Source organism: Hemicordylus capensis, chromosome 6 (assembly GCF_027244095.1).
Source record: "Hemicordylus capensis ecotype Gifberg chromosome 6, rHemCap1.1.pri, whole genome shotgun sequence".
NCBI classification, from domain to species: Eukaryota; Metazoa; Chordata; class Lepidosauria; order Squamata; family Cordylidae; genus Hemicordylus; species Hemicordylus capensis.
In genome coordinates, this window is record NC_069662.1 from 15,786,464 (window position 1) to 15,808,283 (window position 21,820).

Sequence of the window (21,820 nt, forward strand, 5' to 3'; positions counted from 1 at the left end):
TGCAAGCAGGTGAACACAGCTGCCCATGAGCATGTCCCCACCTCAGTCTGGCTGAGCAATCAGCAGTTGGCCTCATGGCTGAGAGCTCCCATGCCCTGGCATTTGGTGGCATGGGGACTGCGCTCCCTTCTGGATTGCAGCCAGGCAGACCTGCACATAAGGCTTACACTGTGGCCATCCACACCAGATCTGGGACTTCTCTCTCCTTACCTTTCCTGCTGAGACTGAGGAGCCTCTGTGCCTTGTCCTTGCGATTGATGGTTCTCAGCACTCCAGCAGTCACCTCCACAGCATAATCCTCTCTGTAGTACTCCAGCAGGATGTCACTGAGTTCAAGCCAACCGGCTTTCTGCAGGATCTCTTCTGGGATGTTTTCAAATCCGTCCTTCACTGAGATCTCCCTGAGTTTGTCTTTGAATGTTTCCAGATTCCACTCTCCCAAGACCATCAGGGTGCGCTTGAAGTTCATTTTGACAATCTCTCTCTGTCTGCTCCATGCTCCTAGAGAAGGATATGAAAAAGTTCCCTGAGACATGAATAAAAACCCCAAAACAGTGTTAGCCGTCTCTGGCAGATTCCCGATTACCATCACTGACACTAGGGATGGGGAGAGCATTCCAAGCAGGGGTGCTTGAATCTGAAGGTACCCCTGCTCAAGTAACTGCAGGCAGATGGGCACAAGCTCCCCATAAGCATGACCCGACCTCTGGCTGGCTGAGCAATTGCCTGTTGGCCTGGTGGCTGAGAGCTCCCATGCCCTGGAATTAGGTGGTGTGGAGTCTGCTTCCCTGCTGGTTTACAGTCAGGCAGATCTGCACATAATTCTTACACTGCAACCATCCACACCAACTGTTCCTTGAACTGCCATTATAGAGACAGACATGATACTAAGACCTGCTTTTTACGAAAGAATACAAGGTGGAGAGAATACGATTATTGGGTTGCATGATGTGTGTGTGGTGGGGGGGGGGCTGCTTTTCTTATACAGTGTCAGGACAAAAATGTACCAGGATTTATAGACCCATAAACCATTATGGTTTATTTATCATATATAGAACTCTCTAGGCAGTGCACAAAGTTAACACACATTAATCTAATACAGAGTCAACAGGCAAGATAGGCCCCTTGCCCCTACTTTCTCCCCCACCCTCATGTCTTTGCTACAGAACGTGTGTAAGGGCACAATGGTCAACAAAATGTTCTTGGCAAGCCCTTTATCTCAATCCTGTGTGAATGGTATCTCACACTCCCCACGGACAACAGGCACTTTCATAAACATACTTGCATGCATGAACTCCCCAGGTTCAGAAATATGTCTTTTTAACACATATAACTGCTTCCTAAATTACACCTTCTGGAGACGACTTGTCTTTTTTGAAGCTAAGTTAAGTCCTATGAACAGGAATCAAGAGCATGTTCGTGAGTTGAAATAGTGGGAGGGGGAGAGTCAAGATCAAGCTGTTGTCATGCCAGTGGGCCCCCAAGGACATTTGAGCCCTCTCCCAGGTCAATTATAGCTCTGCTCCTGCTCCTGGGACTTGCTCCTGGGACCTTCTGCATGAAACCTACATGCTCCATCACTTAGCTAAGGCTCCTCCCCATTTGCCTGCTGTGCTCTTCTGTGAAAAAGCATCTTATCCATTCTTTAGCATCACTCAAAACACAATTTGTCCACCACTCACCTGGGGTGATCAGAGTATCTATGCATCTGAGGGAGGCAGAATGGAGTTAGGACGGAGTCTTGCTTTGTGAAACTTAACAGAGAACTCTGCCTACACTTCTGTTCTCCACAGGATAGTTTCCTGGAATTTCTCTGTTCAGTTATTCTTTGTTCAAGCAAAGGTTCAGTTATCCAGCTCCTGCAAGGCCTGGAGTCCAAGATCCACACATTCCAGAGACTCCTGCGTGCCATTTCCCCCCCAAAAGCAAGAACTCACCCCACCACCCAGGAACAAATCTGAAGCACAATGTGAAACTGAACCCTCAATTTAGGCAGAAGTTGTCCATAACTGAGAGATCACCAGCTGGGTTTGGTGGGTGAGAGCTGCCACGTTCTGGCTTAACTGGAGAGGAAGCTGCCCACTGTGACTGAAAATGGACAAATACCCACATATTAATACTTACATTGCAACTATCTGCACAGATTTTCCTTAAACTACATGTGCCTCTTTCTGCAAGATCCCCACCACTCTTTGAGATCATCAGGAGAGGTCTGTCTCTGGGCTCTGCCAGTTCGTCTGGTCGCACCTTGGGGTCAGGCCTTTTCAGTAGCTGCCTCTAGGTTGTGGCACATGTTCCCCATGGCAATAGGAGGAGGCTTACCATTCCTGAAGGATTTCACAAGGGCCATACTTCCTTCTTTAGCTTTGCTTTTAATAGCATTTAAACTGCTTTAATGGTTTTCACTGAGTTTATATTAATACAGTCTGCAAGCCCATAACATTTTATGTCTTGTGACTCTAGGCTTTTGTTAGCTCTAAGAAGTCTCATTCTCTACATTTTCAAATGGGAAAGTTTTTCAAGGTTTTCTGGAAAATTAATGCCTTTTTCTTGAGTTTTGGATTTGCCTGCCCTTCCTTCCTGAGACTTGAGGTTAGGTCTGCAAGATGGTATTGTAGCGAGATATCCCTGTCTCTTATATTTTGGTTTTTAGTGTGAGATTAGCTCCATGTGTCTGTCCTCATAGTGGACTGTCGTTTGGTGGTCTGACTCTGGGCTCTGTCTGCATTCTGCCTTCAAGGTGACGTACCCTCAGAGTCAGGGGCACCTGATGGGCCACTTTGTGAAACAGGATGACAGACTACATAGACCTTGGGCCTGATCCAGCAGGGCCTTTCTTATGTTCTTCTGTTAAAAGTGGGGTGGGAGTGCTGCTGCTGCTATGGAGTCATAATTGTGTGTGCCTGGTGAGCAACTTGTGGCAAAGATGTATCCATGGGCAGTTCACTTGGCATTGTGTGACTGGAAAAATCTGGGTCAGTGATTCTATTTTGGTCTGTTTTGCACCATGTTCTGTGCTGGGACTTTGGAGAATTCCTTTTTTAAAAGAGTGTGTGTGAACTTTTAGCTTGTGAGTGCAGTGGTGGTGCTGTTGCTGGTTCTGCCATAGGAGAAAAATGAGAATTCAGACCAGTCCATTACTCCCTATAGGTTATGCCTAGGAAGACCAAAAGGGGTTGGGTGGTAGGGCATGATGGATGCTACCTACCACCCAACCCACAAAGCTATCAAGCAACTGGACAATTTTAATGATTTTTTTTTTAAGCTCAGTAGGTCAACCCTAACTTAGGGTCAACTAACGTAACCACCAGGTCCGGGTTTGTACACACCTCTAGTGCTAAAGTGCACTCCTCCCCTTCTTTTGGAAAACATGACATACAATAATCCCGGCAAAGCTATCGTCATGAGCCCCTCCCTGGCACTGACTCTGAGTCTGATCCAGAGGAGCTGAAACTAATATTGGACCCAGTTCCAGGTTCTGACCCTGGACCAGACGGAGCCCAAGAGAGAAGTCTGGAGTTGTAGCCCCAGGGCTAGGCTTTGTTTTAAAGGAAAAAATACAAACTGCAGAATGGCAAGTGAGTATAATTAGCGCAATTAGCATGTGCCACGACAACACACACCTGTGCATATTCCTTGTCTGTGCACATGTACTTTGTCAGCAAGAGCCTGATTCCACAGCACTTAGAAACCAAGAAAGAGTGGGATCTTCAGATCCTCAGGAGCAGGAATCTGGCAGCACTGCACTGCTGAAGAGCACTGTATTGCAACACAGCACTGTATTGTTCCTGGGCGAAGACTGTGTAGCAGTGGAGTCTGCTTTGGCAGGGGGAGGAGAAATGGGGATGGTTGGTCTGCATCTGGGTTCTAGAGAAGCCTGGACTACTTACTTTCTCTTTCCCGTTTTTATCACTCATCATCTGCTAACATCATCATCTAGCATAATATAAATTTTGCAACAATTTCTTACACCCCGGAACTGCATGTTTTGTGTCTGGTTGCACATTAAAAACAAGAACAACAAGAACAACAACCACCCTGCCCCCTGAAACTGAACTCTCAGACCTTGAGCCCCACCAAATGGCTCCTTAGGGATTTTTCTTTTAGCATTTGCCATAAATGTAATACCACAGAGGTAAGAAATGTGGGACACAAAGTGAAACTGAACTCCAGATCTAGTAGGAAGTTGGCTATGATGGAGCAACCACCTGGAGGGCCTGGAAAGAGAGAGCGGCCGCGTCCTAGAATTGGCTGGAGTCGAGGCTGCCTTTGGGGACTGCCGCCAGACAGATCCTCACACATAAATTCTTACACTGGAACCACCCAACAGTTGCTCCTCACACTATAATCCTGTGGACACCACAGGGAAGCCTGCTTCTTACACAGAAAGGCAGTCAGGTGGAGATACTGTGGCTGGGGTGTGCCACAGGAAAAGATGTCTGCTCTATATTTGCCTTATACTGAGTCAAACCACGAGTCCACCTAGCCCAGCGTCTTCTCTGACTTGCAGCAGCTTTGCCAAGGTCTCAGAAGAAGAAAGATCTTTCCCACTGCTGCTGCATGGAGCTGCTGGGAATTATACCTGCAACCTTCTGCATGCAACCACCTCTGTGCTGTCCCTCTGAGCTAAGGCCCCTCCACATAAGTGTGCTGTGCTCTTCCATAAAGTAATACCTTGTCCAATCTTGAGCATAACTCAAAACACAATTTGTCCACAGAACATACCTTCACCAGGGGAGACCACAGGTTCTTCTGGTTCACTTGAACCTGTGGGAGACAGAGAGGAGAGTTAGGAGGGTGTCTTGCATTGTGAAATGGAAAACAGCATGTATATTGAAATGGAATACAAGAAGCTCTGACTTCAATTCTCTCTTAAGGAGACTGCTTGGGGTATCTCCATTGTCACCCGCCAAAGGTACATTTATCCAACTCCTGTCAGGCCTGGAATCCAAGATCCATATAATCTAGAGGTTCTGGAATGCTGTTTTCATTTATTTTACAGAGCCCTTCCCCAAAATGCCTCATTCCTCATACAGAAAGTCGTTGTTGTCGTAATCGAGTCCATCCACGTTGCTGCTGGTAGTCCTCTTCTTCTCTTTCCTTCAACTTTCCCCAGCATTATGGACCTCAAGGGAGCTGGGTTTTCACATAATGTGTCTGAAGTATGATAGTTCGAGCCTGGTCATTTGTGCCTCGAGTGAGAATTCTGGATTGATTTGTTCTATGATCTATTTGTTTATTTTCCTGGTTGTCCATGGTATCCTCAAAAGTCTTCTCCAGCACCAAAGTTCAGAAGCGTCAATGCTTTTTCTATCTTGCTTCTTCGAAGTCCAGCTTTCGCATCCATAGAGTGTCATGGCAAAAACCATTGTCCGAACAATTTTAATCTTTGTAGGTATAGACATGTCACGGCATCTAAATATCCCTTCCAAGGACTTCATTGCAACCCTACCAAGTGCTAGTCTGTGGAGTATTTCTTGACTGCTGGATCCTTTACTGTTGATGGTCGATCCTAAAAGGATGAAGCTATGTCTGCATTTTATGTATTTTAGATCGAACCTAAAAGGCACTTCAATCCCTTCATTATCAATTCTGAGACTGGTTGCTGTACCCTTTGTCATTAGTTTAGTCTTCTTTCCATTTAGTCGTAGTCCCATTTTTCACTGTGCTCCTTGACTTTCATTACTAGAGCTTGCAGATCATCTGCATTCTCAGCTATCCGAGTGGTGTCATCAGTGTAGCACAGGTTTTTGATGTGTCTTTCTCCAACTTTAAAACCACACTCATCTTCTTCCAATCCAGCTTCTCTCACTATATGTTCTCACTATAAATTGAATAAAGAAGGAGAAAGTGTACAGCCTTGCCTTACTCCTTTGCCGATCTGGAAGCAGTCCATTTCACCATGTTCTGTCTGGACTGTGGCTTCCTGCCCTGTGTATAGGTTTCTCATGCGAACAATGAGGTGTTTGGGGATGTCCATTTTCCTAAGGATATTCCACAACTTGACATGGTCGACTTCAATCAAAGGCTTTTCTGTAGTCAATAAAGCACATATTGACTTCTTTCTGGTATTCTTGCCTTTCTCAATTATCCAGACTGCATCAGCAATGATGTCTCTTGTTCCTCTGACTTTTCTGAAACTAGCTTGAATCCGGCATTCCTCTTCCCACGTAAGGAAATCTAATCTGCGTTGGGTGATCCTGAGCATTATTTTGCTAGCATGTGAAATTAAGGATATTGTGCGATGGTTTGCGCAATCTGTTAAGTCTCCTTTCTTTGGCATGGATATTTAGGCTCTTCCAATCTGTTGACCACTGAGTTGTTCTCCAGATTTGCTGGCATAGTTTGGTTAGAGCCTTGACTGATTCTTCTTCTATTGCCTGCCATATTTCTATAGCTATTCCATCCATTCCTGTGGCCTTCCGGCTTGGTAATAACCAGAGTACTGATCTAACTTCATCTTCCCGTACTAGAGGTTGTTGTAAGTAGGGAATATCTTCTAGAGTATCTTGGATATTGACGTCCCTGCTGTACAGATTTTCAGTATACTCCTTCCATCTTTTAGGAAGCCCTAAAAACTTTAATTGCTTTGATAGTTTTAGCTGTACCAACTCTAAAAACAAAGAAGAGAACAGCCATCAGTAAGTCTTCCCTCTCCCCCTGCAGCAATGCTCTGCCATTCCATGAACTTTTCTTCACTGTATATATATAGCTGCCGCTGTGCACCCTGCCTGCAGTGCTGAAGGGCACTTTCCCCCTTGTCTGAAAAATGTGACACACAAGAATCCCAGCAAAACTCATGCTATGAGCCCCATCCTGCCAGTGACTCAGAGGAGGCAAGACCAGCACTGGACTCAGTTCCAGGCCTCAACTCTGGATCAGAGCCTGAAATCTCCCGAGATGATGATGATGATGATGATGATGATGATGAATTCGATTTCTATACCGCCCTTCCAAAAATGACTCAGGGCGGTTTACAAAGAGGAAAAACAAACAAATAAGATGGCTCCCTGTCCCCAAAGGGCTCACATTCTAAACATAAGACACACACCAGCAACAGTCACTGGAAGAACTGTGCTGGGGGTGGATAGGGCCAGTTACTCTCCCCCTGCTAAATAAAGAGAATCACCACGGTAAAAGGTGCCTCTTTGCCCAGTTAGCAGGGGACTCCCCTTAGCAGAGGACTCCCCTCAGTTAGCAGATCTCCCCTTGACGGGGCTTTTTTTTTTTTTTTTAAGGAGAAGTCTAAACTGCACAATGGTATGTGAGTACAATTAGCACAAGCAGTATCTGCTGCCACAACACATAACCGTGCATATTCCTTGTGTGCGCACATTTACTTTGTTGCCTAGAGCCTCCACAGCATTTAGAGACCAACACAGAGTGGGAGAAAATCCTCACAACTAGGAATCTGACAGCAGCATTTTTGCAAAAGTCACTGAGTGGACTCTATGGGGAGTAGCAATAGAGTGTGTGGGTGACATCTTTGGCAGGAGGCAGAGAAATAGGTCTGCTTGTCACTTGGTCAGGTTCTGGGTTCTAGAGAAGCCCGGATTACTAACTTTCTCATCACTATCAGTTACATTTTTCATCATCTAACACAACATGACTTTTGCATAACTTGAATTTGTCAGAGGGGGCTGCACATTTTGTGTCTGGTTGCACATTTTAAAAAGATCTACCCAGCTTGAGAGAGAGAACTGGCTACACGTGGAACAAAACAAATTCCATGGTGGTGCGCCGCTGAAAAAGAGACGAGGAACGCGGAAGTGAAAGCGAAAGTAATTCTACAGGAGAGGCTTGAAATATGGAATAGGGCAGTTGAATGGATGTTGGTTAGAAAACGTGCTCGGAGTCAGGGGGGTCAGACACCTGCCAGAAAGAGGCATCGTCCTCCCTGAGGCAAACGTGTGCGCACATGTACTTTGTGCGCACATGTACTAACCCAACAACACTCCCCACAAGGATCGGGAGTAGGCAGCCTGTCGTCATCATCCCCCTTCCCTCCTTACCCTTCCCGATGAGAGCGAGGAGTTTCTTGGCCTCCTCCTCGCAGTTGATCTTGTTCAGCACCCAGAGAGTCACCTCCACAGAGTAATCCTCGCCGAAATGGTTAATCAGACGATCACTGAGCGCAAAGAAACCGTCGGCTTCCTCCAGCTCCCCTCCGGGGATGTTGCGATAGCCCGTTTTGATTGGGCTCCAAAGCAGTTCGCTGTAGAACGCCTGCAGCTGGTCGTGCCTCAAGTTGCCGAGGATGTCTTCCAAGTGGCCCCGAAGCGCCTGCTTCTCCTCCTCCTCCTCCTCCTCCTCCTCCTCCATTGTGCCACCACGACGCAGCGCCCCAGTCTCGGCTAGGAAGTGTGCTCACTCCGCTTGCTTCGAAGGCGAGGAGGAGGGATCTGGGCGAGGCTTGTTTGAAGCGGTCTTGGTGGCGTGGCTCGGCCTCCCTTGTCTTTGTCTCCGGTCCTCTTGGGATTGGGTGACCTCCTGCTTTGGCCCTCCCTTTTTTGGCTCCTGCAGGCTACTGGGAGGAGGAAGAAGTTCTTGTTCAATGGGATCTAGGATGAAGAACTTGGGCAGAGGAAGAAGTCAGGCTGGAGAAAACAGCAGGGTTTGTTTCCAGGAAGAACAGCAGCTCTGACTTCTGCGGGCTAAGCGGAGCCTCCATATTTAGAGGCAGTATATCCCTGACATATCAGCTGAGGTAGCGCAGCGGGGAAGCAGCTTGCCTAGGGAGCAAGAGGCTGTTAGTTTGAATCCCCGTGGGTGTGCTTCCCAGACTGTGCCTAGTAAATATATATAGGTAGTCACCTATATCTGAGCCAGCATGATGTAGTGGTTAGAGTGCTAGACTAGGACGGGGAGACCAGAGTTCAAATCCCTATTCAGCCATGATGTTGTGAAAGAGAAACTCAAGTATGTAGTACACCGCTCTGGGCTCCATGGAGGAAGAGCGGGATATAAATGTAATAATAATAATAATAATGTCTGACTGTGTAAACAAGAAATAATAATAATAATAATTAATAATATAATGATACTAGCTGGGTGACTCTGGGCCAGTCACTTCTCTCTCAGTCTAACCTACTTCACAGGTTTGTTGTGAAAGGGAAACTTCAGTATGTAGTACCCCGCTCTGGGCTCCTTGGAGGAAGAGCGGGATATAAATGTAATAATAATAACTAGCCAACCCCGCACAGAGCATCTGTGTGGCACATTGGGGCTGGCTGTTCCCCCCCCTCCTCCTGCCCCAGTCTCTCCTCTCTTCCCCTTCCCTCCGTCTCTGTGCTCTCCAGCCCTCCTCCCCTCCCGTTCCTACCCCCAGGGCGACCAAGACGGGCCCTACCGCCGCCGTGGCTTTTCTCTCCCCACGCCCGCTGCCCACCGCCTTTCTCTCCCCCTGCCCGCTGCCGCCTTTCCCTCCCCCCGCCTGCTGCCCACCGCCACCTTTCTGTCCCCCCCTCCTCTGCCCGCCGTACACCGCCGGCACTTTCTTCCCCCTCTCCTCAATCCTCACTCCAGAACTCTCGCAGCATGGTCCTGGGCACGCATGGTCCCAAGAGAATTAAATATCTTGATAATAATAATTATATATCTGGCAGCTGTTATATAGGAAGGTGCTGGAGGCGGGTGCTCACTTCAGTGACAACGGCGAAGGCATCATCTCACAGCATGGGAAGAAGGCAATGGTAAACCCCTCCTGTATTCTACCAAGAAAGCCACATAGCTCTGTGGTCCCCAGGACGATCTTTCCTTTCCTTTCCTTTATATCCCTGACATAGAACAGTCTTGCCCAAAGTCAGCCAGCAGCCACGTCCTGGAGTGCCGTCACAAGACCCCTTGCCACCTCCTAATGCCTTAGTGGAGGTGGGAAAGAAAAGCCTGCGATGGTTCCTTTATCATTTCTCTTCCGTAAAGGTAAAGGTGCCAGGTGCCATCGAGTCAATTTCGACTCCTGGTGCCCACAGAGCCCTGTGGTTGTCTTTGGTAGAATACAGGGGGGGTTGCCCATTGCCATCTCCCACGCAGTACGAGACAATGCCTTCCAGCATCTGCCTATATCGCTGCTGCCTGATGTTGTACCAGCAGGGATCCAAACTGGCAACCTTCTACTTGTTAGTCAAGCATTTCCCCGCTGCGCCATTAGGTCTCTCCAGTAGCCTTCTCTTATAATAGCTATTGCCCCTTGACTTTTAAAATTTTATTTTCACACTTATATCCTGCTCTGCCTCCGAGGAGCATAGTACATGGTTATGTTTATCCTCACAACAACCCTGTGCAGTAGGTTAGGTTAATGATCCATGACTGGCCCAGAGTCACCCAGTGAGCTTCATGGCTGAATGGGGATTTGAACTCAGCTCTTCCTCGCGCCGAATCCGGCACTCTAACCCCGACGCCATGCTGGCTTGATAGCATGGCCCAGCCCTCCAGAGTTAATTTCCAGCCAGCATTTTGCTGGCTGCCTGCATTATTTCCCTTCCTCTCCCTCCAGTGAGGAAAAGAAAGGGAAATAATGCAGGGGCAGCCAGCAAACACAGGCACTTGCTTAATGTTCACTTGCCTGAACGTGCCCCGTTTATGTGTGATGTTGCATGCCAATACTGTGCAAGGTCTCCGGAGCTGATTCCCAGCCTGCTTTTACTGGATGCCTGCATTACCAGCAAACTCCGGAGGGAAATAAGCTCTAGAGCAGAGAGCTCACACGGAGAGATCTTGAGAGCCCTAGACTCACCCCATTTGGGTGTGACATCACGTGCATGGGGTGTGACTTGTGCGCATGCACAATGTGCACACGGCGGGGCTGCCATGATGGAACAGCTGGCTCTGCCACTGCCTGGGAGTAAGCCCCACAGAACATAGTTGGATTTGCTTCTGAGTAAACCCACACACAGGAGTAGAGTTCAAGTCTCCATGCACTGAATGGGACTTACATCCAAGTAAATACTCTGCAGCTTCAATTGCAAAAAAAGAAAAGGGGGGAAGCACATTTTGTTCCACTATTGGTGCATCCTCTAGACTTTATTTCCTTGACAGAACCTCTCAATGCTCCCTCTAATAGGAGTGTTACAGTGCATTCAGAATGCCGGACAGCACCAAGACAGGAGGCCTCAGGGCAGTAAAGGTGTTACTATGGCACGTAAGGAAGACTAAACATTCTTGGCACTGGGACACTGAGACCTTTTAGGATAGTACCTTAGGGAGGACATTCTTGGGAGACAGGGGGAAGTCAAAGCTCTTGGATCAGTCAGCCTGAGCAATCGTGTGTGTGTGTGTGTGTGTGTGTGTGTACACAGGGGCACACCCAGGTAATTTTTGAGCCTGAACCTGAAGGGCTTCGCAGCCCCCCCAGCTTCAGGAGGTTAGGGCAAATTAAAGCATTTCCCTCCTTTACCTTTTCCCAGCCACCACTGTGCAGTAGGGACTGGAACAGCTGGCAGGCTGACCAAGGCGGGGGAAGTAGAGGCGGTAGCAAGACCTCCTTCCCTGAGCCCACTCAGAAGCCCTATTCAGACTTTATGTTCCACACATGTGCAATCAGTCTGTGTGTACAGTGTACACATGTTCAGTTATTCACACAATGCATGTACAGCAGAACATTTCCTATTTGTACTATCTGTATCCAGATTCACTTCTAAAAGGAATGCATGTACAGCCATTCACACAAAATGTACATGTGACCATACATCTGTAGGCATGTACAACTTAATGTCTGAACAGGACTACAGTGGACATGCATACTTAGCAATCGTCATGTAAGTGAAAGGGTGATAAACACTTACACCTGTTTATTTTACTCTTCTACGTTTTACTCTGTTTGGATATTCTGCCGGAGGCATTGGAATGGCCCTGCATTCTGGAATTGGGTTCGCTCTAGCAAAATCACTGCTTTATCTCAGATCCATCCTTGGCTCCACTGCAGGAGTTTGCTGGATCAGCTCCACTGGCCAGATGCAGCTGTGGTGTGACCGGTGACTGCCCCCCCCATCAGGGAAATAATTGAAATACACGACATACTTAAAATGGTATCCCCTTAAAGGGGAAGCAGTATGTACCATGGGGATATATGCCATGGAAATAAAGAGGTAATTGGCTGTGAGTGAGCCCTTTACTGATACCAAACCAAGCTACTGAAAAAGCATGTGAGCCGAAAAACAGGTATAAAGATACCTCCAACAGAAAACTGAATAACTCACAGAGGAAAGGAAACAAATGAACCTAAAACATGCTGAGCTGTTCACAAAAAATATAAGACCAACACTTAAGAAAGCCTATCATGAAAAGAACCTAAAGAAATGTCCCATAGAGACCAAACAAAAGATAGACAATAAAAAATAAATGCTACACTCATAAGGAGCTGAAAAGAGAGCCACGCCATCCCAAATCATTTAATGGAAACGAGACTGAATGACTAACCAACTGTAATAGGACCAAACAGAAAATATATATGAATGATGTTATAAAAAACAGGACAAATCATTAGCAGAGTTCAAACCATGGGGTGCCACAGTGGAGTAATAATGGATGAAAAAAGCTTTCTGGAGAAGAATTCGGCGGACATCTGTTAAAACAAAAGAGGATCCGCAGTACTTATACAAGATAAAAAAAAGAATGTCATCAGCAGAATGATGTTTATCAATGTAGTGCATCACAAGGGGGGCTTCTACCACCTTATGCAAAATACAGAAATGCATTCTCTCTTCGTTTTTTCGCCAGTCGTAGTTCTAAAGCGATTGTTTATGTGATTCAATGCCCATGCAATCTTTGGCACATTAGCAAATCAGAAAGAAGTGCCAACGTTCAGATTGCTGCGGAGGCATTTTAACAGCTTGTCTCTGGACCCACTCCAACCTTGCTATGCCCCTGCCTGGTGCAGCTGGAGAAGTGCGAAGTTTCCACACCCCACTTATGTAAGTGTGCCTCGGGAAGGAAAAGGTTGGGAAACATTGATCTAAATAGCAACTTCAGTATGACACCCATCCAGCAACTGTGGTCCAGCCAATCTGACACAATCTCCCTTCCACTGGATAGCTGAGGCAAAACCACACTATGTGTTATGTGTGTGTTTGTATAGATAGATAGATAGACACAGGCAGCCACCCATTCCATCCCTCAAGTGCCTCTCTATAAACATGCTTAGCTAAACAGGAAGTCTGAGGTGATGTTGTCATGTTCAACATGTACCTGTCTGCCAGAAATGGTGTGTAACAAAGAAACGTCGGAGCAGGGAAACACTCAGGGCCGCATCCAGACTAGTTAGTCACAACTGAGCACCATTGAAATTGGAGGTAAGTTAGCTAAGTTAGTTGTAACCACTAACTGGGCAAAGAGGCACCTTTTTAACATGGTGATTCTCTTTACTGAGCAGGGGCAGAGTAACTGGCCCCATCCACCCCCAGCACAGCATCCTTCCAGTAGCTGTTGCAGGTATCTTATGGGTCTTTTTTAGACTGTGAGCCCAATGGGGACAGGGAGCCATTTATTTTTATATTTATTTATTTATTTATTTATTTATTTATTTATTTATTTATTTATTTATTTATTTATTTCTATGTAAACCACTTTGGGAACCTTTTGTTGAAAAACAGTATATAAAGTTGTTGTTTCAATAGGACTTCGTCATGGCAGGGCAACTTAGGATGTTCTCCTATGCGTTTTCAGATATGTTCACTCCTCACAAAGAACTAGCCCTGTTCCGGCATGAAGTTGTGCCTGCTTTCAGATGTACTCGGTTTTGTGTGAATGGCTGTACCTATGTTTGTTTTGAAAATGAACCTGGGTGCAGGCCCCTCAAGCGTATGGTTCCCTTGTTTCTAAGCTGCAGGTCTCTGAGGCAGGATTCCACCCTGGTTACCTTCCTTTTAATTAAAGGCAGGGGGATCAGTACTGGGCTTGTAGGGTGGGATGGAAGTGTTTTTTAAAAAAAAAACTAAAAGAGGACAGTAATGAACATTCACATTGTGTAAATTCAAATACAGCTGAAGTTGTATCTTGTATGTGAAACACACCCTCAGACACCCCCCTCCCATTTCCTTTCCTTTCTTGTTTTAATATCACAGGACTAAACAAAAATCAAATACATTTTTAATGCCAGAACCAGAATTTCTGCAAACCCTTCCAGTAGAAATTCATGCCCCACAACACACTCCCCTGAGCTTAGTGAGCAAAACTCTTCTTACTCCCCAGCCCAATGGTGCAGAGACAATGTTCATTTCCTCTCCTGCCATGAATTGCTTCCCTGCTGGTGAGGAATGTGCATCTTGGGGAGGGAAAGTGGGTTTTCCGTACTGTGTGAGATGCTGGGACACGAGGCCTGAGAACCACCAGCCTGGTGTTCTTGGAACTTCTTGGCGGCCTGGGTGTCTCCTACTTCCACCAGCACAAGAGGAGTTCTGACTGGTTCCTCCTGCTGCATCCTTGCAACTCCTTTCCAAAGTGCACATTTCCCTTTAAAAATATAGAGCGAATGAAGAGATTTATTATTATCATAATCAGATATAGAAACAAACCAACAATATAGCATTCAGATAAGAGTTTTATCATCCAGTATACATATAGCAACATCTAGGGAATAAAGCCCAAAGTTAACTTTTGGCAGATCTTAACAGCGGCCACACAGAATTTACCAACCTTATGAGTGATGGAAGATTTCTTATCTGCAAGAAGAAGTGTGACAGAAAATACACTTCCTTCAAGTTCTGTTTTCTTCAGTCAGTTGTGTGTTGAGGAACCCCTGTGTGTTGCAGAAGATTCTGGAATGTACTCTCTAAGGCAGGGATCCTCAACCTTGGGCCCCCAGATGTTGTTGGACTTCAACTTCCATAATCCCCAGCCCCAGTAGCCTTTGGTTGGGGATTATGGGAGTTGAAGTCCAACAACATCTGAGGGCCCAAGGTTGAGGATCCCTGCTCTAAGGAAAGCAATCAGTTCATGTCAGGCACTAACTAAGTGTATTCAGTTCCTGCATCTCTGTATCTTGCTGTTTGAAAGGGTCTCATCCAATGAAACAGGAATTCTTAGGACTGATGTCACCAAGGCCAAATGAGATATGACAGTGGCAGACCTATTCCTCCCCTGCCCTTACACTTGGGTTTGCTCCAATTCTTTGTAAAGTAAGGGGGGGCAGATGAGGCCAATTTTAAGAGCAAAAGGAGAGCATGGGTGAGGAGAGCTAAACTCTCCCAGTGTTTACTGGATTTGAAATCTACTCACTTACTGATATTCTAGGAAACATAAAGGCCAGCATTAAGGGCAAGATTAACAATCCCCCCACTAGCTTACTTTAGTTTCTGCCAACATGGGCATTAAAAAGTGACCCTTCCTGTATGAAAATAAGCCCTCTTAGTTTATTGCACAGGATTGAAGCTAGTGCGACATTCACATGACCAGGCAGGTAAGGGAGCGGGTGGGCAAGGGGGCAGGTGGGAAGGCTGCCCCAACTCACCTTCCCCCCAGATGATCACAGAAGTGCTGTTGGGAGCTCCGGAGGCCAGGATGATGCATTCCATTCTCCACATATACTACGATGCCCTGTGCCAAGAATGCAGTTCATTGACAGGATCCTCCATCAGGAATCCCAGGATCCCCTGCGTGCAGCCCATGAAACACATTATCCCGGCAGCTGGGTTAAAGGAGCGCTTGCTCCCTTAACCTCGGCTAAGAGCCGGGCTTAGGAGCAGGGTTAGGCTGGGCGGGAGCGCCAGGATCCACATGGAACCCGGCACTCAGCACGAGCAGCTGAGCCCAGGATAGACTGCCCTAGCCTGGGCTCAGCTGCTTGTTTGAGCAGCCTCTGTGTGTGCGCGTGTGTTCTTCTGGTCTTTGAAGCCTGGGCTCGGGTGCTTGTGAGAACAGCCTCAGCGTGTGTGTGTGTGTGTGTGTGTGTGTGTGTTCTTCTGGTCTTTGAAGCCTAGCCTACAGGTCTACTACAGAAATATCAATTAGAACAGGAGGCTGCATTGATCAGTGTTCAACCTCATTCCCCTTCTGTCTTCCTCTTGGTTGCATTCAGGATACACTGCCCTGAGGCTGGCTCCTTCCGTTGCTACTACAGCAATCTCATATTTGAGGCGAGAGAAGCTGTAACCATAACATACTGGAATGATTCATGGAATCAGCACCTGAAAGGAGAGAAGCCATCATGGCTGACTGTCGCTGGCCCTTTGCTCAACATCCAAGCAGAGCCAGGAGAGGCTGTGGCCGCCGTTCACCTCCCTCACTTCCTGTGTCTTGCAGGTACGGCAGGAAACAGATCCTAGCCACAAAAACAGGAATCCTAGCTAGAAGTCGCTCCGCATTTCCTTCATTCACACCTCAGAAATGTTGGTTCCGTGTCTCTAAATAAATGAGGGAGATAGAGATATTGAAGCTTGACTTTCAACACACTTTTTAACACACCTCCTTAACCAGTGTGTGATGGGCTATTGCAGAATGAATGAATGAAACGTCCAGCAGGTGAAAGAAAGGCTGCAGCAGTGCATGATAGGGAGGGAGCACTGAAGCTTGGTGTGAGAACAGGGATTACAAATATGCCTAAAGCCCTGTTTTCTGTTCAGGGCATGGGGATTGCAGGGATGTTGCTGTATACAAATGGAAGTATACTCATCTTCTGTAGAAATGTGATCCCGGTTAGATTGTGGGGAGGAGGATAGAGATATAACTCAGGAAAAAGCATCTGGCAAAAATGATGCCTCCAGGTGTGTAGCTCTAGGAAGTGAGATTGTTTTTAATGAAAGGCGGTATATAAATTCAACAATAAATAAAATAAAAATAAGTGCAAGTGATGCAGCAGCACCCAGGCTGCTGGTGCCCAGAGGGCCACCTAATGAGTCCTGCAGATGCATGTGGAGCTCCTCCCACTGGGGTTGACCCCTGTCCCGGAAGAAGGGCTTCCTGTAGGTGGCTGAGGCAAAGTTGTGGACGTCTCTTGGTAACAGCTGGCCATGGCCCCTCAAGTAGAGCCTCTCTGCCTAGCCTGGAGACGGGGAGGAAGGAAGGGAGAGTCAGCCACACGCAGCGAGGGCCTCCTGTCCCAGGATACCCCCAAAGGCCCTGTGCTACTCCCCACCCACCCTGGGAGAGAAAAGTGGAGGCACCCCGGCCTGACCTTTCCCAGGGCAGCCTCTTTGTTCAAAGCTCAGGAAGGACAGGAAGAAACATGACTGCCAGGGAGGAAAGTAGGCCTCCTGCCTGCCTTTCTTTTGACTCTTACTACAATGGGCTTGGGATGGACCAGGGAGGCTTCTGCCTGGAGCGGTGGGTGAGTGGTGCGAGCAGGAGCCTTGGCTTAGGTTTCACACTGGGGCTGCCCTCTGGGTCACTATGCCTCTGGATGCCATATTTTATGCCCCAAATACAAATAAGCCTACAAACATTGAACACAGGAATGCATTAGATGTGTAGCACACTCCAATACACGTTAACTCAAAAAAGAGTCTAGTGGCTGGCAGCCTGACTACCAAAAGTAAAGGTGTAAAGTGTGCCGTCAAGTCGGTGTTGACTCCTGGTGACCACAGAGCCATGTGGTTTTCTTGGTAGAATACAGGAGGGGTTGACTACCAAAGCCCATGTGTAAAGAGGGACAGCAGGGACACCACTGGAGCTTGTGCACAACTCCGCTGATCTCTCTGCAGACACACTGTTGCAAAAGTAGAGAAATGTCCCCTTTCTACCCATACTCCAGAAGTGATTTGGAAGGGAGGAAACACATCCAGTGTGGACAGAGTTGTTGGAAGTAAAGGACTTTGCGCTGTCTCTTTGCCTCAGACAGTGGAGGACAGACTAGTAAGTCAGAGGGCTAGAAGGTCAAAGACATTTGGTCATCACTTCCTGCTGCTCTGATGCTATCCCTTTGAAATGTAGATTGCTAATCTTAGGGGATTCAACTTCCTTCTTCCTCCTCTCTCTTCCTACCTGGCTGTTGACCTTGCAACATGGCAAGTCTCTTGCCCTGCACCATATGTGCAGAGAAGATGGTGAATCCATCTGCATCCATTTAGATAGATAGATTAGAGATCCTAAATCCTCACTTTCCTATCTAGAATGGAGTTCCTTAATAAATACCTTTTATATTGATTTGAAACTAGCAATTGGCTCCAAGTTACTTTACTCTTAGCACACATGCATGCATAACTAAATCCGCTGTGTTTGTGCCTCTGTGCACTCTGCTATATTGAAAAAGGGATTCTCTCACCACAGAGAATTTCCAACAAGAGTATGGGCAGAGCAGGAATATTTCTGCCACCTGCTCTAATGAGACAGCAACTGGACCAAGTGCCCTAAAAGCCAACTGCCTGTGGTTGATCTCTGTTCCTTTTGTGTTCGTTTGGCAGACGAAGACCGCTCCCAAGTCCAAATTGCACATTTTGTTGAAGAAGGGATGAGTTTGGAGAAACCAGACAGCGTGGAGCCAACTCATGTTGTGTTGAAAAACCCAACGTTCTCTCCCCGTGGAGTAATTTTTAGAGTGCTTTCATCTTTGATCAAAAAAATAAGAGTCCATGCTGAGGCACTGGTCTACCAGGCACCTGCCACAAGCCTAAAACTCCGCCTATACCTTCTCCCCAATGACAGCTCCTTAAGGAAGGTAACTGAGAATCTCCAGCTTCTATTAAATGTTGCAGAATGCAGATTAGCAAGATCATATTCGCCCTTGTATAGTAGCTAGTATATCTTGCCTTGGGACATATTTTTATGATATAAAATGTGAATTGCATGGAGGGGTGTGTTTTTTAAGGCCACACACCTGGCTGGTTCTCTGGACTACTGTGTTGTCACTGAATTGTGTAAGCAAAATATTCATGCCTTATGCTATAGTCTGAAAGAACAAAGTCTTCTTTGGAATTAGTGGGCTTTATTTCTTAGGATAAGGTACAATACCAAACTTTAAGTGTTTTCTAAGTCTCATATAAAATTCTCATTTTAAAGAACTCATCACTGAGATTTAATAATACCTCTTTACATGGGGAGAGCAACTTGCAACGTTTTCTAAATGGGAATGTCTCAGCTGACATCAACGGCAGAGTGGGGCTGCCAGCGGCCTGTATGCAGCGGTGGCCCTACTGACCCCGCCTCTATGTCTGATGTCAGATGCAGGGGCGTGGTCTGGCTGAATGGTGCTACTTGCAGTGCGCAACCAGGAGCGGTTCTTCCCTGCCTTTGCAGGGAAAAGCCGCTCCTGTCAGGTGCTGTGAACGCAGCGCCAGCCTTTGGTTAGCTCCCGAAGGGGCCGCGCGGCCCCTGCTTGGGAGCTAAACTAGCCTCCCCGCATCTGACGTCAGATGCGGGGGGCGTGTCGGGGCTGCGAGACGCGGCCCCTGATTGATCAGCGGCCCGGGGTTCTTGGAACCCGTTGGCCCAACTGTAGCTCCGCCCCTGGCTGACATGTGGATGATGTTAAGAGAGGTTCCTCCCACCGTCCTTTTGAAAAATAGCCCTTCATTTATAGAAAGCAATTCAGCAAATGATGTTGTCGTTTGTTGTTGATGATGACAAGGAGTTAGAGTTACCTTCTTCATTAAATGAGGGGTGGGTGGATTTTCTGCCCCCCGCATGCTCGCGCGCGCCGGCCCCCCGCAACGCTCTAGCCTCCTAACAATGCTCTTACTCGCGCTGCCCCCACAACACTCTAGCCTCCTAACAATGCTCTTGCTCGCGCCGCCCCCGCAACGCTCTAGCCTCCTAACAATGCTCTTGCTCGCGCCGCCCCTGCAACGCTCTCGCTCACTCGTGCCGCCCTCGCAATGCTCTCGCTCTCGCTCTCACCGCCCCCACAACAACTCTTGCACCAATCGCCTCCTTTCTGCCATGTCCCCACGCATGGCCCGTCTTGGAGAATTAATAATCTATATTATTTTCTCCATGACGGGCCATGAGTGGGGACGTGGTAGAAAGGAGGCGATTGGCTGACAGAGTTGTCAAGCAGAAGCACCTGACTGGGCAGTGGGGATTCCATATGCAGATAGGGAGGAGGAGCCTGTGGCACTGTGGTGATTGGGCAGTGGGGATTCCATATGCAGATAAGGAGGAGGAGCCTGTGATGGTTAAAGTCAGTTGGAATGCAACTCTTACTGGTCATAAGTTGTTCTTGATTGTAGAGAGGAATCTATCTATATAAAAGGATAGCAGGTAGGGGTCTGCAAAAAGACGGGTCATGAGGAAGGAAAGAGCCCCTTCAGGAAAAGGAGGATGTCGTTGTGTGAATTAAATTAAATATGCTCCTTATCAGCATATGGAATCCCCACTGCTCAATCACCACAGTGCCACAGGCTCCTCCTCCCTATCTGCATATGGAATCCCCACTGCCCAATCACCACAGTGCCACAGGCTCCTCCTCCCTATCTGCATATGGAATCCCCACTGCCCAATCAACATGGTGCTTCTGCTTTCACAGGCTCCTTCTCCCTATCTGCAAATGGATCCCCACTGTCCAATCAGGTTCTTCTGCTTGCAAACTCTGTCAGCCAATCGTCTCTGGAGAATTAATAATATAGATAATTAAAAACAATAATACAAAAAAAGACAATAGAAAATACAATACAAAACATTTTAAAAACGTTTTTAAAGCAATTTTAAAAGCCTTAGGGAACAGAGAGGTTTTCATATGATGTCTTAAAGATAAAGTGATGTTGCTAGGTCAGCCTCACTGTGCAGGCTAGTCTCGGGGGGGGGGGGGGCGGGCACCATAGAAAAGACCTTGTCCCTAGTAGCACCCTATCTCACCTTATTTGTCAAGGGCACTTGGAGCAGGGCCTCTGAAGAGGATCTCAAAATCAGGGTAGGAACATATGGGCCAAGGCGTTCTCTCGAGTAACCTCATCCTTAGCCATTTGGGGCTTTAAAGGTCAAAACCAGCACTTTGAAATTGGGCCCAGAAATTGGGCCCAGTGCAGCTGATAAAAACGCCCAGCCCCAGCTAATATTCTTGAGGCCCTATTTTGGCCTAACTGCTGCTTCCGAACCATTTTCCAAGGCAGCCCCATCGCCAACACCCTGCTGTAATTAAGGAGGAGATTACCAGTGCATGGGTAACTGTGGCCAAGCTATCACCACCCAGTTAAGGTGGCAGCTGGCATATCAGCTGACTCTGATAAATGGCGCTGAGAGCCACAGAGGCCTCTAGTGCAGCGCTGGGCCTGTTGTACTGATGTGGAATATATCAGTGTCTGGAAGGACCCCATAGCTCAAGAATGACTTTGTTTGCTTTCCCCAGGCTGTTGATGAACATGAAGAGAAATGTAAATCATGGAAAGTAGAGAAGTCCAGTCCAACCAGGCCTTTGACTCTTGGCTCTTGCTTCTGTGTGCAAAGCTCAAGTGTTATCACAGTCAGGCCCAGGGTGAGATACAGCAATGATAAAAAGTCTTACTTGGAGGGGCTCTAGCCTGGGTTGGTTTTCACATCATGATGACTGCATTCATTTGGCACAGGAAGAAAAACACAGCAGTGCTCTTGAGTGCTTTTTCCTGCAGAGAAGCCTCCCTTTCTTCTCCAGTGATCTGATGGGGCCCCCTCAACCTAGCCCAACAGATGCCCAGACAAGATTCTGGTGTACCATTTGAAGGATACATTGAGTATATTAAGATTCTGTGTCTTATGTATAGTAAGATACATAGACTTACTGACTTGCAGTGTGTGCTAAGCAACATTCACACATACACAGTTTTTGTTTTTCCTGCAGGAGCAGACATTTGAATACTTAGATTCTGACATGGATCAACAGTACTTTGAAGTGTATTCTAAGCACATGCCAGAAGAGCTGGAACTTAGCCTGATGGAGAAGGACACACATGAACAAGTGTGGGAGGCCACTGTGAGACAA

General features: G+C 47.2%; 2 protein-coding genes across 7 annotated transcripts in view; one reads left to right on the plus strand and one right to left on the minus strand.

The window, feature by feature from the left end:
- LOC128331728 (uncharacterized) overlaps positions 1-8,335 on the minus strand; it is a 39,064-nt gene extending 30,729 nt beyond the window's left edge. For 5 of the 6 annotated variants that reach the window (XR_008310412.1, XR_008310413.1, XR_008310414.1 and 2 more), the window contains exons 1-3: positions 8,013-8,335; positions 4,726-4,767; positions 211-501 (exon numbers count right to left, since the gene is read on the minus strand). Coding sequence is in view for 2 of the 6 variants with exons in the window: in XM_053265516.1 (XP_053121491.1) it covers positions 211-501; positions 4,726-4,767; positions 8,013-8,322 (643 nt within the window). In the remaining 4 variants the exon portion in view is untranslated. Of the gene's footprint in view, positions 1-210; positions 502-1,682; positions 1,818-4,725; positions 4,768-8,012 lie in introns of those variants that run through there. The other variant, XR_008310415.1, reaches the window with a different exon arrangement.
- A 3,722-nt stretch (positions 8,336-12,057) lies between these two features.
- On the plus strand, positions 12,058-18,679 carry LOC128330934 (caspase recruitment domain-containing protein 8-like). The gene is made up of 3 exons (XM_053264302.1): positions 12,058-12,086; positions 16,013-16,236; positions 18,333-18,679. Exons 1-3 carry the CDS (start codon positions 12,058-12,060, stop codon positions 18,665-18,667), a joined length of 588 nt encoding a protein of 195 aa, XP_053120277.1. The 3' UTR covers positions 18,668-18,679.
- The last annotated feature ends 3,141 nt before the right edge of the window (positions 18,680-21,820 follow it).

Excerpts from the sequence above, each read along its gene's own strand:
- LOC128330934 (XM_053264302.1), top strand. The coding sequence starts at position 12,058 with ATGGGGATATATGCCATGGAAATAAAGAG. Across the intron at positions 12,087-16,012 it reads TATGCCATGGAAATAAAGAG|GATACACTGCCCTGAGGCTG; the intron begins GTAATTGGCTGT and ends GGTTGCATTCAG. Across the intron at positions 16,237-18,332 it reads TCACTTCCTGTGTCTTGCAG|ACGAAGACCGCTCCCAAGTC; the intron begins GTACGGCAGGAA and ends TTCGTTTGGCAG.